This window comes from Hyla sarda, chromosome 5 (assembly GCF_029499605.1).
Source record: "Hyla sarda isolate aHylSar1 chromosome 5, aHylSar1.hap1, whole genome shotgun sequence".
NCBI classification, from domain to species: domain Eukaryota; kingdom Metazoa; phylum Chordata; class Amphibia; order Anura; family Hylidae; genus Hyla; species Hyla sarda.
Window position 1 is genome coordinate 364,060,691 of NC_079193.1, and position 22,065 is coordinate 364,082,755.

At 42.9% G+C, this 22,065-nt stretch overlaps 1 protein-coding gene across 4 annotated transcripts in view; it reads right to left on the reverse strand.

The window, feature by feature from the left end:
• Nucleotides 1–22,065, reverse strand: part of ADCY8 (adenylate cyclase 8) — a 318,781-nt gene that overhangs the window by 80,399 nt on the left and 216,317 nt on the right. For 3 of the 4 annotated variants that reach the window (XM_056522765.1, XM_056522764.1, XM_056522768.1), the window contains one exon: nt 7,307–7,504. The exons of the other annotated variant lie outside the window; for it this stretch is intronic. In XM_056522765.1, coding sequence (XP_056378740.1) covers nt 7,307–7,504 — 198 coding nt within the window. The remainder of the gene's footprint in view (nt 1–7,306; nt 7,505–22,065) is intronic. 4 annotated transcript variants of the gene reach the window in all.

Here is a 22,065-nt window from a genome sequence, read left to right on the forward strand (position 1 = left end):
AAATAGCTCCCTACAAGAGAAAAGTAAGCTGTCTCTCCAGTGCCACCTAGAGGTAGATAAATCAATGTAACAAATCTATTCACATGAGAGTTACCTGTAGGTGGTGCTGGAAAGAGCTATTATTTTGATGGGATACTAAGCCGTGAACCGGTTGCCAGTGGTTTTGACTTCCCTATTAAAGCTATTTTTAACTTTTTCACATGATTTATGATTTTCCTTGTGCTAAAACATATATATATATATATATATATATATATATATATATATATATAAATAATAATAATAATCCCCCCATGCACTTAATGTGAAAATAAAATTCAGACCCTTTCCTATGACGCTTGATATTTAGCTCAGGCTCCTCCCATTTCTCTTGATCATCTCTGAGATGTTTCTCCACCTTGGTTGGAGTCACCTGGGGTAAATTCACCTGATTGGACAGGATTTGGAAAGACACAGCACTGTCTATATAAGGTCTCACAGCTGACAATGTATATCAGAGCACAAACCAAGCCATGAGGGTGAAAGAACTGCCTGTAGTGCTCAGAGACAGGATTGTGTGGAGGCACAGATCTAGAGGAGGGGACAAAAACGAAGGCTTCTTTCACACTGCTATTGTGCACCATCCAAAAACGTCCATTAGGCAGTTATCGGAATGGGGCACAACGGGCATTAACGGGTCCCGATGGATCCCGTTGACTATAAAGGGGTCCGTCGGCGGCATTGTTTTTTAGCGGGAGAAAAAGACGGCACATGCAGTAATATTTCTCCCGCCATTCTCCCCTCCTTTTTTTAACATCCGCTGACTGCCAGGTCACAACGGAAGTGTGAAAGAAGCCAAAGTCATGAAGGGGAAAGAACTGCCTGTAGAGCTCAGAGACAGGATTGTGTGGAGGCACAGATCTGGAGGCGGGGACAAAAACATTTCTGCTGAACTGAAAGTTCCTGAAAGAACGGCGGCCTCCATAATTCTTACATGGAAAAAGTTTGGAACAACCAGGACTCTTCCTAGAGCTGCCGCCCGGCCAAACTAAGTAATCGGGGAGAAGGACCTTGGTAAGAGAGGAGACCAAGAACACTGGCCTAAGGTAAAGTATTAGCCAGGAGGGTAAATATCAGCCTAAATATCACCCTATTATGGATAGAGCTAAATCAGTGATTTTTTACATTTGCACCTTACCTCTTATTAAAGGGGTACTCCGGTGGAAAACTTTTTTTTTTTTTAAATCAACTGGTGCCAGAAAGTTAAACAGATTTGTAAATTACTTCTATTAAAAAATCTTAATCCTTCCTGTACTTATTAGCTGCTGAATACTGCAGAGGAAATTATTTTCTTTTCGGAACACAGTGCTCTCTGCTGACATCACGAGCACAGTGCTCTCTGCTGACATCTCTGTCCATTTTAGGAACTGTCCAGAGCAGCATATGTTTGCTATGGGGATTTCCTTTTACTCTGGCAGTTCCTAAAATGGACAGAGATGTCAGCAGAGAGCACTGTGCTCGTGATGTCAGCAGAGAGCTCTGTGTTCCAAAAAGAAAATAATTTCCACTGTAGTATTCAGCAGCTAATAAGTACAGGAAGGATTAAGATTTTTTTTATAGAAGTAATTTACAAATCTGTTTAACTTTCTGGCACCAGTTGTTTTAAAAAAAAAAAAAGTTTTTCACTGGAGCTCCCCTTTAATGTTCAGTGTTTATGTTTTTTAGGGGTGGGATTCTTTTGCTGTTTTTTGTTCATAATCATGTATGAATACCATAATAAAAAATGTATATTAATTCCATTTTGGTATATATACATATTTTTTTGTGTATTTAGTTACACCATATTGATAAGGATATTATAGGTTATTATTGCTTCAGCATTCATTACCTTTGTTTTTGTTACAATTGCACATATTATTTATGTAGGTTTTGTTTAGTGATTTTTTTAACCTGCGGCTCTCCAGCTGTTGCAAAAAACAACAACTCCCATCATGCTCTGGCAGCAAACTGACAAATTATTCATGTTAGGGTGCGTTCCCACCTGGCGTATACGCAGCGAGCGGGAAATACGCTGCGTATTCCTTGCTCACTATACACACAGTGCTTTCCGGCGGCAGCCCTATGTGTGCAGTGAGTTTTGGAGGCGGAGCCGCGCGAAACAGTCACGTCGGCACATGGCTCCGCCTCCAAAACTCACTGCACACATAGGGCTGCCGCCGGAAAGCACTGTGTGTATAGTGAGCAAGGAATACGCAGAGTATTTCCGTCTGCTGCCGCAAATTTTGCGCAGTGTGAAATACGCTGCGTGTACGCCAGGTGGGAACGCACCCTTATATTACATGTAGCTGAACAAATTCTAAATAAAAACTAAAAAAAAAAGCATTTTCCATTAAAAACCCTCAGGTATAGATGTATAGATGTAAGAGTCTGTGTAAACGCGGAGACTGCCATTTCGGGGGCCCCCGCGGAGTAATTGTTGTTTTGTCTGGAAGTTTTCATGCAAATCACTTCCTCTTGGGGCTGCAATAAAGACATTGGGGGACAATTCTCAAAACCTGTGTAGAGGAAGAGTGGTGCAGTTGCCCATAGCAACCATTCAGTTTGCTTTCATTTTTAAAAATGAAAGTAATCTGAATGGTTGCTATGGGCAACTGGTCGACTTTTCCTCTGCACAGGTTTTGATAAGTCTCCCGCCCCCCCACTGGGGAAACATGTTGTGATCTAATCCAAAATTGTATACATATTTTTATTGGTGCCATTTACGTAATTTGTGTATTTTTCAGAAAAAAAGGGGGTCATGTAGGATTCTGTGTGACTGATTTAAAGGGGTATTCCAGGAAAAAACTTATTTTTATATATATATATCACCTGGCTCCAGAAAGTTAAACTGATTTGTAAATTACTTCTATTAAAAAATCTTATTCCTTCCAATAATTATCAGCTTCTGAAGTTGAGTTGTTCTTTTCTGTCTGGCAACAGTGCTCTCTGCTGACATCTCTGCTTGTCTGGGGAACTGCACAGAGTAGAAGAGGTTCGCTATGGGGATTTGCTTCTACTCTGCACAGTTCCCGAGAGCACTTAGACAGAAAAGAACAACTCAACTTCAGCAGCTCATAAGTACTGAAAGGAAGGATTAAGATTTTTTTATAGAAGTAATTTACAAATCTGTTTAACTTTCTGGAGCCAGTTGATATATATAAAAAAGTTTTTTCCTTTAAAGGGGTTCTCCGCTGACCTAACCTCCGGAGCTCTGCTCGCGGCATCCGGAAGTTTATTATTCCAAACGCTGTGTGCGCGGCGGCTGTCATGCCCCCTTCCCATAGACTTTCGTTGAGGGGGCGGGCGTGACTTCACGAGGGGGCGGCCTCGGACACGGAAGCCCGCACACAGCGTTCGGAGTAATAAAACTTCCGGACGCTGCAAGCGGAGCTCTGGAAGGCAGGGCAGCGGAGAACCCCTTTAATATAGTTATAACCGGGAGCAGTCAGGTTGCAGCGGCATGTTAACCAATGTGCCTCCTGCTGTTGAAAAACTACAACTACAAAGCTTTTGGCTGTCCGGGCATGCTGGGAGTTGTAGTTTTTCAACAGCTTGAGGCGCACTGGTAGGGAAACACTGTATTATTCAATGGGTGTCAAACTTAGGACAACGCATTTTGAAAGCTGCAGTCCATTCTTCATCAGGACATATGGAACAGGGCCCATATCTTACTGCCCCGACCTTCCGAGATAAACAGTTCTCTGCAGTGACAGCCTCCACCACCAATCATCGCCTGAGGCGGGACAACACCGGGGGCGGTAATTGGCTGAGCAGTCCATCATTGCCGAGACTAGACTAGCCAAAACCGAAGCATACTGTACTTACAAGGGGTTGCCCAGGACTACATAAACATAGACGAGAGAAGCTCACGGTAGGGCACTTCACTCCCCAGTTTGTATCGATCTCCATCTTGCAGCCCCATTATAAGTATGAGAAGCTGGATGGTGATGAATATGGGCTGGGGAGTGAAGCGCGCTACCATGAGCTTCTCTCCTCTCATTCTTCTGATAACAGTGCTGAGACCTCGACCACTCAAAACTTTTGACAGGTAGGTAGTACTTGTACTCGTGCAAATCTCCCCGATACCCACAGACCATATATAAAAAAAATCCCTCTCACCTTCCCTACGCTCCCGCACTGAGGCCTCTTCATTGTGCGATGACATAAATTGACCCCTCAGCAAGTCCTGCACCACTACGGGAAAAGGTCCTGCACAACTAACAGAGCGGAGGATGCAGAGGCCTCAGCGTGGGAGCAGAGGGAAATTGAGTGGGATTTGAATTATCTTTTTTTGGAGGGGACCTATTTGGGGAAACTACTTACTGGATGCATCTACCTAAAAGGAGGTTCCCTACCTACCTGACTACCTACCTACTGGGGGACTCTACCTAAAAGGGAAGGGTTTCTGACCTACCTACTGCGGGCTTCTACCTAATAGGGGGATTCCCTACTTACCAATCTTCTGGAGCTTGTACCTAAAAAGTTAGGATTTCCTACCTAATTACTGGGGGCTTCTACCTAAAAGGGAAGTATTCCCTACCTACCTACTGGGACCCTCTACCTACCTACTGGGACCCTCTACCTAACAGGGATATTTTCCTACTTACCAATCTACTGGGGGGTTCTACTTAATAGGGAGAGATTCCCTGCCTACCTATATTCTGGGGCTTTAACCTAATAGGGGGGATTCCCTACCTACCTATTGTCTCAGGGCTTCTACCTAAAAAAAGTGAAGATTCCCTACCTATCTTCAGGAGACTTCTACTTAATATTAATTAATTAACCTCTAATTAATTAATAAGGGGGGGGGGGGAATTCCCTACCTTAATTCCGGGGGCAACGCTGGGCCGAATGCTCATGTGTATGGTGGGTTTAGGAGAGAATGCTGTCAGTGAACAACTATCCCGTGAACATAGCCAGCATTACATAATGTATACAGAACAAGGGAATGGCAGATGTTTTGGGAGCAAAGCGGAAAATAGCGCTGACTGTAGAGAAACTTCACTTCCAAATGACATTTTCACATTAAAAATGTTCACAAATTGTTGCAAACTTCGCCCATCTTGTAAGTTACATTAAGTTTTCTCCTCCAGTCACAATGAGAGCTGCATTCAGCATTCTACTGGTTTCTTGTTATCAGACACCAGTTCATTGTGGGAGATCAGGTGACGCACACATAGGACCAAAGACGTTTCACGCTTTTAGATATCCTCATATATTTCATCCACCCATCTAAGGCCTCCTTATACCAAATACGAAAAGGTACAAATGGCAAATTAAGTAAATGACTATGGTGAACGCACTTTGGATGTGATTGGAGAAGAAAATCAAGTAAATTAAAATGAACAAAGCGAATGATATGAAGATATAACGGGAACTCTTCACTCTAATCGACCACCGATTCCCTAATGGAGATATAAGAAATCAGTGTTATTGGATTTACCAAATTGCGCCCCCCAAAGTGCCAAATATGAGGGCTGAAAATAATGGTCTTCTTGTTCTTGCTGTTTTTGACTTTGCTCAGTGTGAACTGGCCCCTAGAGTGGGGGGGAATGGATCATGTGGTATATTATTTATGTCACCAAAAATTTTGGATTTTTTATGTTTAACTCCTCCTATTTGGCACTTCAAGGGGCTGTGTAGTGGATGCAATTATACTCTCTAGTATAACTCTATTAGAACATTATGCATTGACTCTTTTAAAGAAGCACTCCAGTTTTTTTTTTTTTTTTTTTTTGGGGGGGTGGGTTCGCCCTCTTTTATTCCAGCACAGCCATATCTATGTGTTTTATTAGTGTAATTGGGTCATTTGATCACCAGTCTGAAATACTGAAAGTTACTGTGCTTAAAATGAGACACATAATGTAAGACCTGGTTTATTACTTCAGATTAATATCAACACCTACCAGATCCCTCCTACTAGCTCCCAGACCCCTCCCAACTTTGTCTGTATACTGCTTCTGCTATCTCTATGTGATCAAGATATATAGTAGTTATACACCTCCCCAAGCTTTATCTGTATACTGCTGCTCTCTCTATTGGATCAATATATATAGTAATTATGCACCTCCCGCCCAGCTCTATCTGTATACTGCTGCTCTCTCTATTGGATTACAATATATAGTAGTTATACACCTCCCCCAGCTCTATCTGTATACTGCTTCTCTCTCTATTGGATTAGAATATATAGTAGTTATGCACCTCCCCTCCAGGTCTATCTGTATACTGCTGTTATCTCTATGGGATCAGGATATATAGTATTTATACACCTCCCCCCAGCTCTATCTGTATACTGCTGCTCTATCTATTGGATTAGAATGTATAGTAGTTATACACCTCCCCCAGCTCTATCTGTATAATGCTGCTCTTATCTCTATAGGATCATGAGATCTAGTAGTTTTACACCTATCCTCCAGCTCTATCTGTATACTGCTGCTGTTATCTCTATGGATCAGGATATATATATTAGTTGTGCACCTCTGCTTCAGCTCTAGCTGTATACTGTCACTGCTATCTCTATAGGAACAGGATATATAGTATTTATGCACCTCCCCTTCAGCTTTCCTTATACTGCTGCTGATATGTCTAAGGGATCAGGATATATAGTAGTTATACATGTTCTCCCCAGGTTTATCTGTATACTGCTGCTGCTATATTTATGTGATAAGGATATGTAGTAGTTATAAAACTTCTATGGTTGTGTCCAAACACTGCATTTCTTGCAGCTTTTTTCTTTTTTTTTCTGTGATTTTCTCCAAATCCTTTATAGAACACGTCAATTGTGATCACTTAATCCTCATGGCAATAATTCTATAAAAAACAAGAATAAGAAAATGCATGAAAACTGCACGGTGTGCACATGTGTCTTATAAGTTCACCTGGGTGATCTCCAGCACTAGCAGCCTGATGAGATGACCAGCTGGAGAGATCAAATACCTGACCCTCAGCCAAAGGATTCATGGGAAATGTATGCTGCACTACAGAATCCAAATTTTGAGCACATCCCTATCCCATGCCTGCCTCATCAGCAAAAAAGGTAAGCACAGGAACCTCTACATTGTTCTCTAATAATAGCCTACAGTATGCTGCACTATATAAGCAGAAAAAAATATATACCGGAGTGCTTCTTTAATATTGTCAGCCATAGCGGTGGCTTTGTTTTAAAGGGGGTGGCATAAAAAAAAACATAAAATTTTCACATATGATAGTTTTTTTTTTTTCTTCATAAAGACCCGTCACATAGACGACATTTTTTTTTTTTTTTTTTTTGCTACCAAGTCTCAGCTACCTTATGCTCCAGGCTGGAGTCTTTAAACATCAGTGAGAAAGGCTTGATATGCTCTCTTCTCAACTTATCTCCACTCCGTAAGTCGATGGTGTGTTCTATTCGCTTGTTAATCTCCTCAGGACCAGACTGGACATGCAAAGCTTGTGCAAGATGGTTTGGAAGCAGATTTATTGAATTTCTTGTTAGCGCAGCCAGAGTCTAAGGGGAAAGCACATGCAAAAAAATAAAACCTGCTAGTCCCCTGGGGGTTAACAAAAATAATGCAATTTTTTTTTTAGGTCACGTTGGCATTGCAAGTCAAAACAGCATTCCATGCAAGTTAAAGAAGAGCACAAAACAAGTCTTACGTCATGTGCACCCATCGCCTACACACACAACAATGGTGGCCGTTCTTGAGCGGTGAGCCAATATTCACCAGAAAGACCCATTCCGGAGACTATGGCTCCTGTCGAATATTGGCTCATCCTGCGTGGCGTCATCCTTTATTGTGTGTGTATATATAGGAAATGGATACATTTTAATAACATGATACATGGGTGAGGTCAATGGGACCTTATCTACAGCAACAAATCTTATGGTCTAGCTTCGGGTGGAGCAATGGTCTCCACCCCATGGCACCACTGGTTGGGTAACAATGGTCACCAAAGTTACTTTGAGCGCTGGTAGACCTCTAGAACATGACTCCAATTGGTTGTAGGATAGAAAACGTTCTGCATCATGTTATTAAACACGCCATTAGTAGTTTATCAGGCCCTGTCCTCACTAAAGTCATATGACGATGACTAGTTCAACCCATGGCCTTGTGAACATTACATTGGGCTTTCCAGAAAAAAACAGATTTGTAAATTACTTCTATTAAAAAATCTTAATCCTTCCAATAATTATCAGCTGCTAAAGTTGAGTTGTTCTTTTCTGTCTGGCAACAGCGCTCTCTGCTGACACCTCTGTCTGTCTCAGTAACTGCACAGAGTAGAAGAGGTTTGCTATGGGGATTTGCTTCTAGTCTGGATAGTTCCCGAGACACGTGTCATCAGAGAGCACTTAGACAGAAAAGAACAACTCAACTTCAGCAGCTCATAAGTACTGAAAGGATTAAGATTTTTTTAATAGAAGTAATTTACAAATCTGTTTAACGTGCTGGAGCCAGTTGATATATATAAAATGTTTTTTCCTTATAACCGCTTTAAGATGGTCTTGTTAAGTGTTTCCCAACCAGGGTGCCTCCAGCTGTTGCAGAACTACAACTCCCAGCATGCCCAGACAGCCGAAGGCTGTCCGGGCATGCTGGGAGTTGTAGTTTTGCAACAGCTGGAGGCACCGTGGTTGGGGAACACTGCTCTTATAGCTGGGGCCAGAACCAATTGACATTTCTCTGTAATAGAAAAAAATGTTCTCCCAGGTATCTAATGCTCACTTCATACTACCACTAGGTGGTGTTTGTTGCAAAAAGCATACCCTATTCCTAAAAATTGTAAAACGGCTTAAATGGGCCCTGTCAGAATCGAAAACTTTTTAAATGTTGTTCATCTTGGCAAAACATTAACCTTTCTAATATAGTTCATAAGAAATGTTTTATCTCCTTTTTATAGAAATCATGGCTTATAAAAAGGACCACTAGGGGTCCCCATTGCATCCAGAACATAATCCTGTCCGGCTGTAGCATCATCTTTGTCCCAGCTGAAGCACAATCTGGGACAAAGTCCAGGAAGTGAGGGCGGGACTACCACTCCTCTGTGCTCACTCCTGTCCTATCGGACTGCAGCATGAAAACAGAGAGGAGGGGGTTTGAGAGAAACCTGCAGTGATTGGTTGAAGAGACCCAGCACAGCACAGCAGACTCAGGGAGGAAGTGAATGTATGGTGAGTGAAGGCGGGCTCAGTGCTTGCCTTGGACACACCCCCTTCCTGAGCTGTGGATGTCAGAATGAGTGAGCAGCAGAACAGAGGGATTTGTGAGCCAAATGCAGAAGCTAGACACATAAAAAAAACATGTGAAGCATCTGCATGACCTAGTGAGTAACATATGACAGGTAATCTTCAATTAAAAAATACGCTAAGAATGGAAAGTTACGTCGCACTAATGTCTCCAATGGGGACGGGAATTTCCTTTCATCTGCCCCCATTGTACGTGAAGCCGCCGAACTGATCTAATTGCAGCGGTAAATTACATTACTGCCAAGAAGCCAACGCAAGATAAGTTATCAATTAACCTCTCGAAAAAGCCTCTTTGCAGAAGTGACTACAGGGAAAATGGATGTAAAATAGACATTATTGAGCATTAGGCTCAGAATTGCACATATTTCCCAGAAGCGGTAGAAAGACATAGAGAAGGATGCAGCATTTTCACTGTATTAAGTGATTAATACTGGAGCGGAACTGTAATACATCTTACCATTCCTAAAAAAAAAAAAAATATATATATATATATATATATATAACAATATAAAAAATAAAATAAAAAAAAACAAGGCTGCTTTCTTCTACTGCTGCCCTGTATCTGGTATCGCAGCTTGGCCCGATGAAAGTTGTAGTTCCAGACCCATGGGTATGAATGGCGCTGTTTTTGGAGGGGAAAAGCCATGTTTTGATGAAAATTAATCTGCTGTATCTGCCTGCTCTGTCCACCAGGGGGGTGTTTAGTGAGCTTGATGATCAGTTAGTCTTTGGTAAACTTCGTAGCTCCATCTAGTGGTTGCTGCAGGTAGGCAGAATGTTATCATTTTATTCTAGTTATGCCAGAGTTGGAGTTACAATTAATATGCATGGAGGTTATTAAGTGCTAGAGATTAGTAGTGAATATGAAAAAGCTACAGCCACTTCTTTGAGAGGATCACTGTGTGTTTATGTGTGTTTGTGTGTGTATGAGTGTGTGTGTATGAGTGTGTGTGTATGCGTATGTGTGTTTGTGTATGTGTGTGTGTATGTATGTCTGTGTGTGTATGTGTGTTTTTGTATGTGTGGTATGTGTGTGTATGTATGTATGTATATGTGTGTATGTGTGTGTGTATGTATGCATGTATGTATGAATGAGTGTATATGTGTGTGTGTATGAATGTGTGTGTATACGTGTGTGTATGTGTGTTTTTGTATGTGTGGTACGTGTCTGTGTTTATATGTGTGTATGTATTTATGTGTTTGTGTATGTATGTGTGTCTATATATATATATATGTATGTGTTTGTGTATGTGTGTGTGTCTATGTGTCTGTGTGTGTGGTGTGTGTGTATGTAGGCATGTGTATGTATGTACGTGTGTGTGTGCTTTCATCTTCTAATATGTGGCAATGATTTGGATAGAGTATTGGCTACAGTGGTATGGCAAACTCTATTTTATAAATCTTATTCCTTTTTGGGTAAAAAACTTTTTTTTTAAGTGTAATGGTCACTTTAAAAAGTCCTTGAGACATGGCAAAAGTTTTGATTGGTCGGGGTCTGAGTGTTCAAACCTCGACTGATTGCTTGAAAGAGCAGGGAGAGAAGCGTGCATAGGGGGCTTACATTTTTTTCTTTTAAGTTAAAATGCCCATTTAATATTTTTAAAGCGGTACCTGTCATTTCAGGTGACTCTTCAGGATAAACTACCCTGCTTGTGTACATGAGGAGCAGCACTATTTCTGGCCATTATATTACTTGTATATGGGATTTTTTTTTTAGCAGATTTCTGCTCTGCAGGCATCATCTATAATTTGCAGTTCTCCTAGAGCTGGTGGGCGGAGCTTACTCCTTCCCATCTGTACACTTGTATTGCTTGTCTTGTAGAAACAGGACAACACTGAACTGGTTTTCAGAGAAGAAGATTTGAGCAGCAGGAGGGGCTAGAGGGGAGAAGCTTAATAACAGGAGAAAGAAGCATTTCTGTCTAATTCGGTATATTACAAAGTTTCTTATATTTGCTTGTACTTTTGTACTACAAACTAAAGCTTTACTTTACTTACTTATTCTGTTTAAATTACCCTGTAAACTGAAGTAGACAATTAGGAGTGAAAAAATCCTCGCACTCCCTTCACACTGCCTACCCCTTACAGAGAGCTGTTGCGCATCGGATGTGCCCATGTGAATATACCCTTAAAGGAGCAGTACAGTGAAACATAACTTATCCCTTATCCCCTATCCAAAGGTCCGACCCTTTGGAACCCTGCAATCTCATGAGCGGGGCCCGCCAGTCTGCCGTTCCAAGCCACGCAGGAAGCCATGGCCGACACGCACCCTAAATGTAACTCTATGGGATACATGAAGGGGGCGTGTTGGCTGCCGATCCATACCGGGTCGGCACACCCCCTTCCAGCAGACTGCTGGGGCCCCGTTTAGGAGTTTGCAGGGGGGGTCCCCAGGGTTGGACCCTCTGAGATCTATAACTCATCCCCTATCCTTTGGATAGAGGATAACTTATGTTTCACAAAAACATGTCAAGCGGGAAAAATATATCCTCTATCTGCAGAATAGGGGATAAGTGTCTGATTGCGGGGGGTCTTACCCAGAGACATCCCCCCCCCCCCCCAATCTCCCTTATTGAAGCCAATTCATTGACACCAACAGAAAAAAAAAATTTAACACGCCCTAGGAACATGCCAAAAGTTTGTATCAGGGTCCAAGTGTTCACTACAATAAGCGGAGAGAGAAGCGCGCAGCAGCAAACTTCTCCCTCTGCTCTGTGTGTATGTGAGTGAGCTGGTCCTATAGACTTTCATTATGCCACCGTCTGGGTCATGTGACACAGAGACGGTCATTCTACTGATTGGTCGGGGACTGAACACTCAGACACCAAATCAATCAAAACTTTTGATATTTCTTTATGGCAGTGTTTCCCAACCAGTGCGCCATCAGTTATTGCAAAACTACAACTTCTAGCATGCCCGGACAGCCGAAGGCTGTCCGGGCAAGCTGGGAGTTGTAGTTTTGCAACAGCTGGAGGCACACTGGTTGGGAAACACTGGTCTATGTTATATCAAAAGTTTTTTTTCTTTTTATAATGTCAGTGCCCATTTAAAATTTTTAGCGCAGACAAAAAGAGTGCTACAAAGCTCCCCCTAGTGGACGCTGCAAACAAGTAGATTTTTTAAAATCATTTTACAGTTCCCACTGACCTGCATCATACAGATGTGTCCACCCATAACCTTTCTGCAAATTTAGTTAAGGAATCCCAATTTCTCACAATACGAATACCTTACAATATTGTGATGTTCCAAACCCTCAACCGGCTGCAATTCCCTTAAAGGGGTACTTTTATCAACTGGTGCCAGAAAGTTAAACAGATTTGTAAATTACTTCTATTAAAAAAAATCTTAATCCTTCCAGTACTTATTAGCTGCTGAATACTACAGAGGATTTTTTTTTCTTTTTGGAACACAGAGCTCTCTGCTGACATCACGACCACAGTGCTCTCTGCTGACATCTCTGTCCATTTTAGGAACTGTCCAGAGCAGCATATGTTTTCTATGGGGATTTTCTCCTACTCTGGACAGTTCATAAAATGGACAGAGGTGTCAGCAGAGAGCACTGTGGTCATGATGTCAGCAGAGAGCTCTGTGTTTCAAAAAGAAAAGAATTTCCTCTGTAGTATTCAGCAGCTAATAAGTAGTGGAAGGATTAAGATGTTTTAATAGAAGAAATTTATAAATCTGTTTAACTTTCTGGCACCAGTTGATTAAAAAACAAAAAAAATTTTCCTCCGGAGTACCCCTTTAACCCCTTAAGGACTCAGCCCATTTTGGCCTTAAGGACTCAGACAATTTAATTTTTACGTTTTCATTTTTTCCTCCTCGCCTTCTAAAAATCATAACTCTTTTATATTTTCATCCACAGACTAGTATGAGGGCTTGTTTTTTGCGCGACCAGTTGTCCTTTGTAATGACATCACTCATTATATCATAAAATGTATGGCGCAACCAAAAAACACTATTTTTGTGGGGAAATTAAAACGAAAAACGCAATTTTGCTAATTTTGGAAGGTTTTGTTTTCACGCCCTACAATTTATGGTAAAAATGACGTGTGTTCTTTATTCTTAGGGTCAATACGATTAAAATGATACCCATTATTATATACTTTTATATTATGGTTGCGCTTAAAAAAAATCACAAACTTTTTAACCAAATTAGTACTTTTATAATCCCTTTATTTTGATGACCTCTAACTTTTTATTTTTCCGTATAAGTGGCGGTATGGGGGCTCATTTTTTGCGCCATGATCTGTACTTTTTTGATACCACATTTGCATATAAAAAACTTTTAATACATTTTTTATAATTTTTTTTTTAATAAAATGTATTAAAAAAGTAGGAATTTGGGACTTTTTTTTATTTTTTTTCGTTCACGCCGTTCACCGTACGGGATTATTAACATTTTATTTTAATAGTTCGGACATTTACGCACGCGGCGATACCAAATATGTCTATAAAAAATGTTTTTTACGCTTTTTGGGGGTAAAATAGGAAAAAACGGACGTTTTACTTTTTTATTGGGGGAGGGGATTTTTCACTTTTTTTTACTTTAACTTTTACATTTTTTTACATTTTTTTTTACACTTCAATAGTCCCCATAGGGGACTATTCATAGCAATACCATGATTGCTAATACTGATCTGTTCTATGTATAGGACATAGAACAGATCAGTATTATCGGTCATCTTCTTCTCTGGTCTGCTCGATCACAGACCAGAGCAGGAGACGCCGGGAGCCGCACGGAGGAAGGTGAGAGGACCTCCGTGCGGCGTTGTGAATGATCGGATCCCCGCAGCAGCGCTGCGGGCGATCCGATCGTTCATTTAAATCGCGAACTGCCGCAGATGCCGGGATCTGTATTGATCCCGGCACCTGAGGGGTTAATGGCGTCGCGGGCATCGGCCATTGCCGGCGGGTCCCTGGCTGCGATCGCTCCGATGCCCGCGGTTATGCTTAGGACGTAAATGTACGTCCTGGTGCGTTAAGTACCTCCTCACCAGGACGTACATTTACGTCCTGCGTCCTTAAGGGGTTAAAGGGTACCTTTCATCAAAAAATATTTTTATATATTATAGATTAATGTATGCAGAATAACTTTCCAATTGAATGTTATTAAAAAATATGCTTATTTCTGTTTGATTTTCCCCTTTGAAAAGAATGTATTCCTACCAGTCCTGGCCGCAAGCCCTTTTTATAGATTTCAGACTCATGCTGGAGTCCAAAATCTCAGACTGCAGCCGGGACACAGACAAGCTCGGCTGGCAGCTCTGAATCTTCTCCTCCCTGTTTACAACTGCATGTGCAGAGAGAAGAAAGATCGTGTCTCAGATAGTAAAATGAATAAGGGCATGCAGTAAGGCAGAGTCAGGAGGAGTATGCCCTGCTGTGCTATGAGCACAGTGCTGGCTCCTGTCTGTCTGATTGACAGGCAGGGAGCAGTGCTGAGCTTGTCTGTGTCCCAGCTGCAGTCTCAGATTTAGGACTCCAGCATGAGTCTGAAATCTATAAAAAAGGCTTGCGGCCAGGACTGGTAGGGAGACCTCTAGTGGTCATTTTTTCAAAGTGGAAAATTAAACAGAAAGAAGCATATTTTTTAATAACATGCAATTGGAAAGTTATTCTGCATACATTAATCTATAATATATCAAAAGTTTTTTTTGATGAAAGGTACCCTTTAACAACCACCGGCGGTAGCACATATCTCTGCTTGCTGTCAGTGGCTAATAACATTTCACGTTACATCCACAGGCTGAAAACCTGTAGAGACCTGGACTAATATTCTAAATGGAATATCCCAGGAGTTTCTGCTTTGGCCATTACTATTTAATCTGTTCATAAATAATGCAGAAGGCGGATTTCATAGCACAATGTACTGATGTAAATGCATGATTTCTTATAGCCTGATTATGCCGCTCCCCTGTAGGGATATGGGCAATGCATTGACATAACGTGATAAAGTATATAAGGTTATGGGCAAACTATTTATGCCCTAAATGGCCCCATATGAAGATGAATTATGAATAATAAGATGAATTATAGCACTCAGTGCCAGTCTGCTGCATCAAAAGCCAATAAGATGTTGTTTTGAATTATCATGTGTTAAATCTTCAAAACCTTAATGCTTATTTAATATGCAATAAAAATAGTTGCGAGGACACTGAAGAAAAGATAAATGATAACACAAAGTCAACAACACGAAACACCAAAAAATGGAAAAAGTGCAGCGTACACGTAGAGACTCCAGATCACACAAAATCCATGGGGTGTGTAAATCAGAAGCGCTATGCAATGCATTGCAGTGTACGCCAAGTGCAGTATGAATCCCCGCATGCCGACTGTAAAACCTCAACATGTACTCACTTGTACTCTACTGAATGTCCCAACATGTTTTCCTCATAAAACATTGGGGTTCATCAGGGGATACAAAACAATTTTAGAAACATAACAAAGGTACTGGGTATTATTGACACCATAAGCAGAACCAATATCAGAAATAATTCAGCATGGTCTAGATAAAAAAAAATAGCTTAGGCTGCCATATGAAATAAGACACCCTATCCTAGACAGGACCACTCATTCAGATCCCCCAGGTATAAGGATGGCAGGACCAGGAAGCAGAGGATTGGAACAGAACCTAATAGTAGCTGAATGTATCTACTGTGAGGCCCCACTAGGTCTGATTTTGAGGGACTGTACACTTTATCCAACAGACAGAATATCAATATCAAAAACATAGATATCCGCACTCACCGCTGGGTACACGACTCGATGCTCCTAGGTAGAGATGGTGGTGGGTCTTGGTGGCAGATGATGCATAGCGCTCACAGGCTATTACCGGCAAATTTCGCGCACTTAGCGCTTCATCCGGCCTCATATGAGGCCGGACAAAGCGCTAAGTGCGCGAAATTGCCGACAATAGCATCTAAGCGCTATGAGGTCTCCCTACCAGTCCTGGCCGCAAGCCCTTTTTATAGATTTCAGACTCATGCTGGAGTCCAAAATCTCAGACTGCAGCCGGGACACAGACAAGCTCAGCTGGCAGCTCTGAATCCTCTCCTCTCTGTTTACAACTGCATGTGCAGAGAGAAGAAAGATGGGAGCTCAGATAGTAAAATGAATGAGGGCATGCAGTAAGGCAGAGTCAGGAGGAGTATGCCCTGCTGTGCTATGAGCACAGTGCTGGCTCCTGCCTGTCTGATTGACAGGCAGGGAGCAGTGCTGAGCTTGTCTGTGTCCCGGATGCAGTCTGAGATTTAGGACTCCAGCACTAGTCTGAAATGTATAAAAAGGGCTTGCGGCCAGAACTGGTAGAAAGAATAGAAAGAAGCACATTTCGCGCACTTAGCGCTTCGTCCGGCCTCATACGAGGCCGGACGAAACGCTAAGTGCGCGAAATTGCCGGTAATAGCCTCTGAGCACTATGCATCATCTGCCACCAAGACCCACCGGCATCGCTACCTAGGAGCATCGAGTTGTGTACCCAGCGGTGAGTGTGGATATCTTTGTTCTCTGCTTGTTCCCACATATTTGATACTCCTATCCTTTCATTTATCCCGGCACCACCGATGACTCTAGTTGTATGTTGATCTCCACTAGTGTTGGGCGCGAATATTTGCATTTCGAATTTTTATCGCGAATAACGCAAATTCGCGAATATTGCGAATATATCAGCTATATATTCAAACTTATTACATACATATACTACATATGCGCATATTCGTTCTTTACACTTGTGGGCCAATTAGAATGATACAAATACACTTGTCAGAGGTTATCGACAACATCCCTAGCAACCAATAGGAAAGTTGCCCACCCCCTCACTGTTTTCTTCCTCGAATATGCGAATATAGGACGAATATTCGTCTATATATATTCGCAAAATATCGCAAATTTGAATATGGGCATTGCGGCTCATCACTAATCTCCGCCACGCTATCCTAGTCCTGTTCTTAGCCCTGGTTAACCCTTACAGTGTCTGCCTTAGTGAGTAGTGCCACCTCCTCACCGCTATCTACACTAGTGTTGAGCGGCATAGGCTATATTCGAATTCGCGAATATATGGACAAATATTTGTCATATATTTGCTAAATTCGCATATTCGTAATACTCGCGTTCATTTTCGCATATACGAAAAATCGCATATGCGAAAATTAGCACAAGCAAAAATTCACATATGAGAACATTATCATATGCAAAAATTAGCATAAGCGAAAATTTGCATATGAGAAAATTAGCATATGCTAATTTTCGTATATGCGAAGATTCGTACGCCAGTCTCACACAGTAGTATTAGAGCCTTCTTTACACCACACAAGCTGGAAGCGGAGAGGGGTGATCACTGTGATGTGTACTGTGAAAAAAAAAATTATATTTGTAATTGTGAATTTATTGTGCTATATTCGCGAATATTTGCGAATTCACGAATATGCGATATTCGTGAATAAAATTCGTATTGCGAATATTCGTGAGCAACACTAATCTACACACAGAATCCAAGATAGGACCACTCACTCAGACCAACCAGGTATAGAAACGGCGTTCCAGGTCTTAAAGAGATAAGAAGTGACACATCTGTAACTCTCTTAGATCCTAGTAGTGGCCACTGGCAGCCAGGATATTATCATTGAATCCTACGATGGTGGATGACTTTGTGTGCCTCGTATGAGCTACTGAGGACAGTGCCCACTATACAGTATAGGAGGGGAACCTTTTTGTCCATTGGATAAAGTGTACAGTCCCCCCAAACGTCACAACTAGTGGGGCTGTAGATACATTCAGCCACTATTAGGTTCCGTTCCAATCCTCTGCTTCCTGGTCCCGGAGCGCCATCTTTATACTTGGTGGATCTGAATAATTGCTCCTATCTAGGACTGGGTGTCTTATATGACATGGTCTGGATGAAGCTATCCTTCATCCAGACCATGTTGAAAAATTTCTGATACCATTGTGCTTATTGTGTGAACAAATCATCTTTTCCCACTACGACTGTTTTGTTTCCATTTTTGTTTTAGCCTCACATTGTCCCCCGATGAACTCCAATGTTTTTCGGGAAACTCGTCGGGACATTCTCTTGGTAGGTCATCCAGTCGGCATATGGGGATTTATACAGCAATTAAAGTGTGCACTTGGCCTACAATGCAATTTGTTGTATTACACTTCTGAGTTCTGTGTCCAGTTTTTTTTTTTTTTTTTAGGTAATCTCTTTATCTATTATTGGGGGACAATCATGTACACATCCCACTGAATTTATTTGATCTGGGTGAGTGTAACGCTGCACTATGGGGGAGATTTATCAAAACCTGTGCAGAGGAAGAGTGGTGCAGTTGCCCATAGCAACTGTCACGATTCGGCTGGCAGGAGGTGGATCCTCTGTGCCAGAGAGGGATTGGCATGGACCGTGCTGGTGGACCGGTTCTAAGTTGCTACTGGTATTCACCAGAGCCCGCCGCAAAGCGGGATGGTCTTGCAGCGGCGGTAGCAACCAGGTCGTATCCACCAGCAATGGCTCCTCCTCCGCAGCGAGTGGCCGCTTCCGGCTTACGATTATCCTTGCCGGATAAATTTGATGGGGACTCTAAGTTTTGCCGTGGCTTTCTTTCGCAATGTTCCCTGCACTTGGAGATGATGTCAGACCAGTTTCCAACTGAAAGGTCTAAGGTGGCTTTCGTAGTCAGCCTTCTGTCTGGGAAAGCTCTGTCATGGGCCACACCGCTCTGGGACCGCAATGACCCTGTCACTGTCTCTGTACACTCCTTCTTCACGGAGATCCGAAGTGTCTTTGAGGAACCTGCCCGAGCCTCTTCTGCTGAGACTGCCCTGCTGAACCTGGTCCAGGGTAATTCTTCTGTTGGCGAGTACGCCATCCAATTCCGTACTCTTGCCTCCGAATTATCCTGGAATAATGAGGCCCTCTGCGCGACCTTTAAAAAAGGCCTATCCAGCAACATTAAAGATGTGCTGGCCGCACGAGAAATTCCTGCTAACCTGCATGAACTTATTCATCTTGCCACCCGCATTGACATGCGTTTTTCCGAAAGGCGTCAGGAGCTCCACCAGGATATGGACTTTGTTCGCACGAGGCGGTTTCTCTCCCCGGCTCCTCTCTCCTCTGGTCCTCTGCAATCCGTTCCTGTGCCTCCCGCCGTGGAGGCTATGCAAGTTGACCGGTCTCGCTTGACACCTCAAGAGAGGACACGACGCCGCATGGAGAACCTATGCCTGTACTGTGCCGGTACAGAACACTTCTTGAAAGATTGTCCTATCCGTCCGTGGAAAGACGTATGCTGACTCCGCACAAAGATGAGACAGTTCTTGATGTCTACTCTGCTTCTCCACGCCTTACTGTGCCTGTGCGGATATCTTCCTCTACCTTCTCCTTCTCTGCTACGGCCTTCTTGGATTCCAGATCTGCAGGAAATTTTATTTTGGCCTCTCTCATCAACAGGTTCAACATCCCGGTGACCAGTCTCGCCAGACCCCTCTACATCAATTCTGTTAACAATGAAAGATTGGACTGTACCGTGCGTTACTGCACGGAACCTCTCCTAATGTGCATCGGACCTCATCACGAAAAAATTGAATTTTTGGTCCTCTCCAACTGCACTTCTGAAATTCTTCTTGGATTACCGTGGCTTCAACGCCATTCCCCAACCCTTGATTGGTCCACAGGAGAAATCAAGAACTGGGGTACTTCTTGTCTCAAGGACTGTCTTAAATCGGTTCCCAGTACTCCTTGCCGTGACTCTGTGGTTCCCCCTGTATCCGGTCTTCCTAAGGCTTATATGGACTATTCTGAAGTTTTTTGCAAAAAGCAAGCTGAGACTTTGCCTCCTCACAGGCCTTATGACTGTCCTATTGACCTCCTCCCGGGTACTACCCCACCCCGGGGCAGAATCTATCCTCTGTCTGCTCCTGAGACTCTTGCCATGTCGGAGTACATCCAGGAGAATTTAAAAAAGGGGTTTATCCGCAAGTCCTCCTCTCCTGCCGGAGCTGGATTTTTTTTTTGTGTCCAAAAAAGATGGCTCCCTACGTCCTTGTATTGATTACCGCGGACTTAATAAAATCACGGTAAAAAAACGCTACCCCTTACCTCTTATCTCGGAACTCTTTGATCGCTTACAAGGTGCCCACATCTTTACCAAACTGGACTTAAGAGGTGCTTATAATCTCATCCGCATCAGGGAGGGGGACGAATGGAAGACCGCATTTAACACCAGAGATGGACACTTTGAATATCTGGTCATGCCCTTTGGCCTATGCAACGCCCCTGCCGTCTTCCAAGACTTTGTTAATGAAATTTTTCGTGATCTCCTATATTCCTGTGTTGTGGTTTATCTGGACGATATTCTGATTTTTTCTGCCAACTTAGAAGAACACCGCCAGCATGTCCGCATGGTTCTTCAGAGACTTCGTGACAATCAACTTTATGCCAAAATGGAGAAATGTCTCTTTGAATGTCAATCTCTTCCTTTCCTAGGATACTTGGTCTCTGGCCAGGGACTACAAATGGACCCAGATAAACTCTCTGCCGTCTTAGATTGGCCACGCCCTTCCGGACTCCGTGCTATCCAACGTTTTTTGGGGTTCGCCAATTATTACAGACAGTTTATTCCACACTTTTCCACTATTGTGGCTCCTATCGTGGCTTTAACCAAGAAAAATGCCAATCCCAAGTCCTGGTCCCCCCAAGCGAAAGACGCATTTAAACATCTCAAGTCTGCCTTTTCTTCCGCTCCCGTGCTCTCCAGACCTGACCCATCTAAACCCTTCCTATTGGAGGTAGATGCCTCCTCAGTGGGAGCTGGAGCTGTCCTTCTACAAAAAAATTCTTCCGGGCATGCTGTTACTTGTGGGTTTTTTTCTAGGACCTTCTCCCCGGCGGAGAGAAACTATTCCATCGGGGATCGAGAACTACTGGCCATTAAATTGGCGCTTGAGGAATGGAGGCACCTGCTGGAGGGATCAAAATTTCCAGTTATCATATACACTGATCACAAGAATCTCTCCTATCTCCAGTCTGCCCAACGACTGAACCCTCGCCAGGCTAGGTGGTCGTAGTTCTTTGCCCGTTTTAACTTTGAAATCCATTTTCGCCCTGCTGACAAGAACATTAGGGCCGATGCCCTCTCTCGTTCTTCTGATGCCTCTGAAGTAGAGGTCTCTCCGCAACACATCATTCCTCCGGACTGTCTGATCTCCACTTCTCCAGCTTCCATCAGGCAAACTCCTCCAGGGAAGACCTTCGTTTCTCCACGCCAGCGTCTCGGGATTCTCAAATGGGGACACTCCTCCCACCTCGCAGGCCAAGTGGGCATCAAAAAATCCTTGCAACTCATCTCTCGATTTTATTGGTGGCCGACTCTGGAGACTGATGTTATTGATTTTGTGCGGGCCTGTACGGTCTGTGCCCGGGATAAGACTCCTCGCCAGAAGCCTGCTGGTCTCCTTCATCCTCTGCCTGTTCCTGAACAGCCTTGGTCACAGATTGGTATGGACTTTATTACGGACTTGCCCTCATCCCGTGGCAACACAGTTGTTTGGGTGGTCGTTGATCGATTTTCCAAGATGGCACATTTTATTCCTCTTCCTGGTCTTCCTTCAGCGCCTCAGTTGGCAAAGCAATTTTTTGTACACATTTTTCGCCTTCACGGTTTGCCCACGCATATCGTCTCAGATAGAGGTGTCCAATTCGTGTCTAAATTCTGGAGGGCCCTCTGTAAACAGCTCAAGATCAAATTAAACTTCTCTTCTTCTTATCATCCCCAATCCAATGGGCAAGTAGAAAGAGTTAATCAGGTCCTGGGTGACTATTTACGGCATTT